The sequence below is a fragment of the Lottia gigantea genome (assembly GCF_000327385.1).
Source record: "Lottia gigantea unplaced genomic scaffold LOTGIsca_14, whole genome shotgun sequence".
NCBI classification, from domain to species: domain Eukaryota; kingdom Metazoa; phylum Mollusca; class Gastropoda; family Lottiidae; genus Lottia; species Lottia gigantea.
This window is the reverse complement of record NW_008707617.1, coordinates 1,264,436-1,271,098: the sequence shown is the minus strand read 5'-3', so window position 1 is coordinate 1,271,098 and position 6,663 is coordinate 1,264,436. Positions and strand designations below refer to the sequence as shown.

General features: G+C 31.7%; 1 protein-coding gene across 1 annotated transcript; it reads right to left on the bottom strand.

The window, feature by feature from the left end:
- Window positions 1-3,476: 3,476 nt before the first annotated feature.
- LOTGIDRAFT_111655 (hypothetical protein) lies at window positions 3,477-4,857 on the bottom strand (the record flags this gene model as incomplete). Its single annotated transcript, XM_009049671.1, has 3 exons — window positions 3,477-3,574; window positions 4,185-4,277; window positions 4,713-4,857. Coding segments are annotated over 3 exons (336 nt in total), but the record flags the coding sequence as incomplete, so codon positions are not given.
- Between the last annotated feature and the right edge of the window lie 1,806 nt (window positions 4,858-6,663).

The following is a 6,663-nucleotide window of genomic DNA, read 5'->3' as shown; positions in this document are numbered from 1 at the left end:
ACAATATTTATATATATGTTTCTTTTATTAATATTTTTAATAATATATTTTTAACACATTTCATATTTTCATCACTAAGATGATAACTTCAACTGGTCGAAAATTGTCAAGAGATCAGTTGGTAGAAATGATCTTAACATTATTTTTAACCTTACTAAATGCATGTTTTATTTAATACCTTTGAATCTGGATATATGTCTTGAACTTTTGGAACAAATTCATACCATTTTTTTTTATGTTTGTCTCATATCTATATACAAACTTATGCCTTGTTTTTTTTTTATTTTATTTAAGGCTCTTCTAAAATGAAAACAGTATTTCTTAACCCTTTAAACACTGAATGAAACAAAATATACATACATCCAGCACTCCAAGTTAGGTATCACAAAGCATATCACTTGGTAAAGGCTACTTCAGTTTAATTAAAATTAGACCTAACTTTTGTTTTGTCTTTTTATTAGCTGTTATTTTTGATATAGCTACTTCAGTTAGGGTCTAACAACAGCCCTCAAATTAACATTTGACCTAACCTGATAAACACTGGGTCCATTACCAGATATGGGCATGGAAAGACCTTTATTTAGCTGGGCAATATCAAGATATCAATTTCCAAATGCAAACTATATAGACTATACAACAAAGCATTTAATTATATCATTTTAATAAGACTCAAGATCTTTGGGAAAATTTCTTCTCAAAAATTTCTTTGAGGTCATATGCTCTAGTTTTGCATTGAACCTATATAGATAATTCCCAAATTAGTAAGGACTATTTGTAAAGACAACTGGTTTTGTTTCAAGTATAAACATTTTTCTTAACCAGCTGATTGAGCTCTATGTTAACCATCCATATCACTTATCAAAACTGAAATCTGATGCTAAGTTCTACAGCAAAAATATATCATGGAAGTTTCTAATAGAGTCATGCACTTTAGACGAATATTATGAAGCCATCAACATGTGAAAATGTTATTATGTTTTGAATGGCCGTGATATGAGTTTAATGTCTAAATTTACAATGCAAGATTTTGTTTAATCGTAGTGGAACCAGACTTTAAGATTTCAATTCTGAAAAGTGACATGGATAGCTAAAATTATTAGTATCAGCTCATAGTTTATTAGTTGACTATATCAGGTATAGAAGGAAACTGTGATGAATATGGGAATTGTTTTAAAATTCAAAGCAAGATCGTTTCATATGGCTGTTTTATATTTCAGTGATCTCTGTCACTATACTGTGAATCATATCAAACTATCTACTGATCATTATACCACTTTTATATATTACTGGTATAGATATTTGTGCATATTGGGACACACCAGATCTACAGTTCTCAAAAGATCTGGTTTCTCTCAAAAAGAAATGCTTTTGTGTATGATTAAAGAGATACTACCTCTTAGAATGCACTTAAAATTTAACTTCTTCAACTTGGTCAATAAAAGTATATCGTGGGTGACTGCTTGAAACCTCGTATAACGATATATGACGCGAAATTACTTTAGGAGAAAAACGCAAAAAACTATTTGTACGCGTATTTTGTTAAAATCTTTTTTATTACTTTTTTTTTACCGCTATACGTGGTTTTCATTCTTTGAAAATTTAAACCTCTTATAACAATTTGAGTGGGTTTTGGGTTATTTAAAATCAAGCTAAAAATATTAACTTTTGATCACAAGATCCATGCTTTTATGAACTTTCGAACGGTACTGAAAAGTCAAAATATGGCATATATATAAGGTTTCAAGCGGTCACCCAAGATATGTTTGATAAATATACTACAGAATTCCTGTTCAAACTGATAAATCGATAAAACACATAATTATTGAAAAACTCTTTTATAGAAGAGTTTATAGTTTTAAAGATAATTACTTAGTTTTATGGATTTATTGCATTATTGTGGGTTTCTGTTGTATAGTTATGACACTGGATAAGTCTAAAGATGAATATATACTTTTATGAGCCAAATTTAAAAATTCTAAATCTGAAGAGGTGGTTTTTCTTTAATCTTTAAGAAGATACCCAGATGTGTACTAATGTCTTTATACAGCAGCTATATCTTATTAATGTATTATCTTTGTTTTTATTATAATAAAACTTGTTTTTATTTGTTTTGTTTGATTAATATAATCTTGTTTTGTCACTGTACAATAGTTAAATGTACAAAATAAAATCATCACAATGTTAGTATTGTTTATCAGTTCCTCAAACTCTAGAATGATGCCTCATGGGGTTTATTTGAGAATGAAATAGAAGATTCTTTACCTCTTATTGGGCAAATGAACATGGCAACAAATATTGTTCAATTTAATGTGCACAGTCTGTACTAGGGTCCGGATTTTATGTTTCACCTGTTGCTTTTATTATTACCGTAAGTACCTAAAAATATGGTTCTAGGATTTGCATTGATACCCAGTAATTCAGATTATATTTACAAAGTTCATCTGAAATATGTGGAAAAATCATGTATATTGGCCCTCAATGATGAAAAAGTGACAGTGGAATAGCTCAGTCGGAAGCCAGTTGGATTGTTGTCAGCAAAGCGGGTGGGTTCAAATTCTCTTCAGAGTAAGAAAAATTCTGATACCTTTGCTAGTGCTTCAGAGAGTCAGCCCTGTGTTGGCTCTCACCCCCTAATAACTAAATGCAAAAATCATGGCGGAGCTACAAATGTAGAATCAGATATAACTTGCAAATGCAACCAATGCAACAGCCCTGTAGCAAAACATCAACATTAGATATTTTAAATTTATTTTACAAATTATACAATGAAGAAACAAAAGCTAAAATTTCACAATTTTAGGTCCTTTCTTTTTAATTTTTGGTTGTGAAATTTCAATTTTTTCCACAATTTCTGCATCAGCACTCATCATATTGGTTCGTTTAGAAATTTTAACTTCTGGTACCCCTGAAATAAAGACAGAGTAAATTTTTTTAAAAACAGAAAACTTGAATGAAATACAACATAATTAATATCACCATCATACACTTTCTATCTTTACTCTTGATTTTGTCATTCTTTGGGCGAGATTTTCGGTTAACAGAATTGTATTGCTTGTACGGACTTTTTCCTGTTAATTTTTTTTGATAATTACACAAAATATCCAAATCCAGCATCAGGGGCCTAAGTTTGAGAACTAAGATAAAAGCCAGATTTTAAGAAATACAGTAATCTAATTGGTTTATAAAACCGAATCTTTAATTGATTTCAGTGATTGACCAATCAGATGATTGAAACACTTATATCATCGTAAAGGGATGGTAAAGAGGTTTTTTAAACTGTAAATGTGTATCGGGGACACTGATAGCATCAATTTGCACCATTCAAATTTTCAATCAGATGTCTGTGATTCTTGCAATTGTCCCCTTATAATATTTTAAGAAAGCTTTTAAAATCTCTTTAAGTTTTGAAATAGGGTAAGGTTTATAAATGTAGCATAGGAAACACAAGCAAAGTCAGTGAGCTGAATGCATAGTAGCTATGAAATGATGGCCCTACACATACCATGTTGTTTCTGTAATTCTGGACAATCTCGTCTAAAATGTTCAACTGATCCACATTCTTTACAACAACCACCTACAATAAAATAAAAATATTCAGCACTGTTGTCATAAAAACAGACATGACTTGTTTCATCAAACAAAAGGTAAAATATTTTGTTCAGAAATTTGATAAAGTGCAAATGGGACAGGATAATTTGGAAAAATCAAGGTCCAGGAAAAGGTAGGCAAGATTCTCAAGGATCAAAAAGATATGTGCAAAGAATGTACAAGCTCAATCAACATCCAGCCTAAACTAGACCTCTGTTGTGTTCGCCTATAGCTACACTAACAACAGGTATGGCCTAAATCTTATGGGTCAAAATTTTGATTTGGCAAGAGATAGTCTTGACAACTGGAAACCCCATGGAAGTTACTGTACTTTATGGTGTGAATTTTGTCGAATCAATGCCAAGATGACAACAGCTCCAACCCGTTCCTTCGATGCGAAGCTTCAGATGGAATTATGGACAAATTTACATTCAGCCCAGATTTCATGGCCAATTAGATTCATTGAGACAAAACATTGCAGAGAACTACTTATGTAAAGCTTCTATAATCAATAGTAACAACACAGCTACTTGAATATTTGTGATATAGGTAGCACAAACATCAAACATTAGATAAAAAGATAAAGACTGACTAACCATTTGGATAAAGCCCTCTAGGATTATCTGGACACTGTTTTGATAAATGACCTTTTTCATGACAAATAAAACAAGTAGCATATGGAAAGTCATCTGGAATGTAAAAAAAAAATATTGAATCATCTATTGAGTCTTCATTAAGATTTAATTATTTACTTTTTCAATTTTGAGGTTGAGGTTACCCTTAAATTAAATGATAATTATTATAATGTCATTCAATAATATCATTTGGATCAACAGATTAAAGGGGATTGTAATGAGGTTTTCTTAATTTTTTATGTGGATTTTGAACTGGGGACACTGATAGCATCAGTTTGCACCATTCCAATTTACAATTGGACGTCTGTGGTTCCTACAATTCCACTAAAATAAAATGTTTGAGGATGTCATAAGGCCTTTTGTGATTAGTGATGTCATCAAATTAGAATGGTGCAAATTGATGCTATTAATGTCCCTGATACACAAAAACAATAAGGAAAACCTCTTTACAATCCTTTTAATATTATCAATTTCACTGCAAAATCATACACAAACCTGATTTGACTTTAGAACGACATTCATTAACTCCATGTTCAGTAGAGCCACATTTAAAACAGATTCCCATTCCTTGTCCTTTGTTTTTCTCAGGACAGTCGGCAACCATGTGACCTTCCTTTCGACAATTAAAACACACCTATATAAAAATTAACCATTTTTATTTAATCAAAGGCAGAAAATGGTCAGACATTTCAGTCTTTAAAGCGATTCATGAATTCATTTCTATTCCAGAATATAAAACTTCTGCTTCTAAAGATCATTTTGATTTTGCATTCGACATATATTATATTATTGTTTTTCCAGTAATTCCACAAAACTTCACATTAAGTAAGATATTGATGTCGATGTTACTTTTTTTCGGAAATAAATCTTCAAACCTTGGCTGCTTCTCTTGTATCCATTCTTTTTAAACGTCTAAATTCACCACGCTTAGCTTTCTTAAAACCATAGGAATCATTTTGGAAATGGTTTGAAGATCTTTTGTTTGGTCTGGAATCGGGGTGACTATTATAAGATGAGGAAGATGACTGTTGTTCATTATTCTGCGACTGAAATTCCTGCCATGTAGAAGCTTTATGAGGCTGCTTCTTTTGATACCCTTGACCAGTTCTTGCAAATCTTGTCATGGTTGCTAAATGTGAACAATTATTGTTGTATTACTAATTAGTGAAGATGGACAAATTTCCTGAAATAGAAATGAAATTATTTTTTATGTCATGTATAAAATTTTCACTAACTGCTCAAATTGAACAGTCTTTTTCATACATGCATATGTAAGCTTACAACAAATATTTACATTATACATGTATAAACTAAAGGAGCAATTCCATTTTTGTCATCAAAGACTTACTCCTTCAACCTTAATCATCTTTGAATTTTAATCATATCCATAACATTTTTTAATTTACATTTGAGGTTCAATTCATTAACATTCTTTTGAACAGTCATGATATAAGTAGCCTTAGTAAATAAATCAAATCCACAAATGTACTGGTGCTGGAGATCGCTGAATACTACAACTCAAGACTCAACTCGATCAAATACCCTTTTTTCATCCCTTCAGCTCGGCATATTACTGAGTTATTTATATTTGTCTGAAATATGTTAAGCATCCTCACTTGGATCTGAGATCAAAACCTCATAAATAACAACGACTTCACGTTTTTATTTTTAGTACTTTGGGTTTCGCAGGAAATAGCCAGTTCGCTTTCTTCAGTCAAAAATAACACAACTCCAGGTTGAGTTGAACGAACTTGGCCCCATGTTAAGATTGCACCGTCATTTGGCTTCTGCAGACGTTGGACGATCTACTTCTGTATTTGGCTCATTTTACATGACTTGAGACCATTGTCCAAACTGCCATACACACATTGAGTATTGAGTATTGTTGGTGAATTTAGTCTTAATAATTCATTACTACATAGAACTGACATACAGTTCTATGATTACAACTACAAGCACCAGTACTACTACTGAAACTGAAAGAACGGTAGGACATAATCCGAAACATTCTGCATTTGCTTGGATCAGTATTACATTGTAGTCCGAGGTAGTGATGATTTGGTGATATCCATCTGCTTGCAGGAGAAACCAGGATATCTCAACAAATAATTAAATAAGAAAATTGAGAAATTGAGTGAATTCTCATCTATCATTTATCATCATTGGTCTAGGTTTTCTTAAACTAAAGATGTCTTAGCTTACTCTATCATCTATGTAAGGGGGCCTAGGCGCAAATGGCAACCCTACCACCTACTTGGAGTGATGTTACTGTCGGTAGTTTGTCTGTGCTTTTCTAGACAGGACTTATTGCCAATTTGTGAACTTATTGTGCATTGAAAGAGACCAAATTTGTATTCATGCTTGTAACAACATATCCATACTAATAAAGTCCATGAATGTAAGCACCATATAGTTATGTTTATTTACAACATTTGAATGA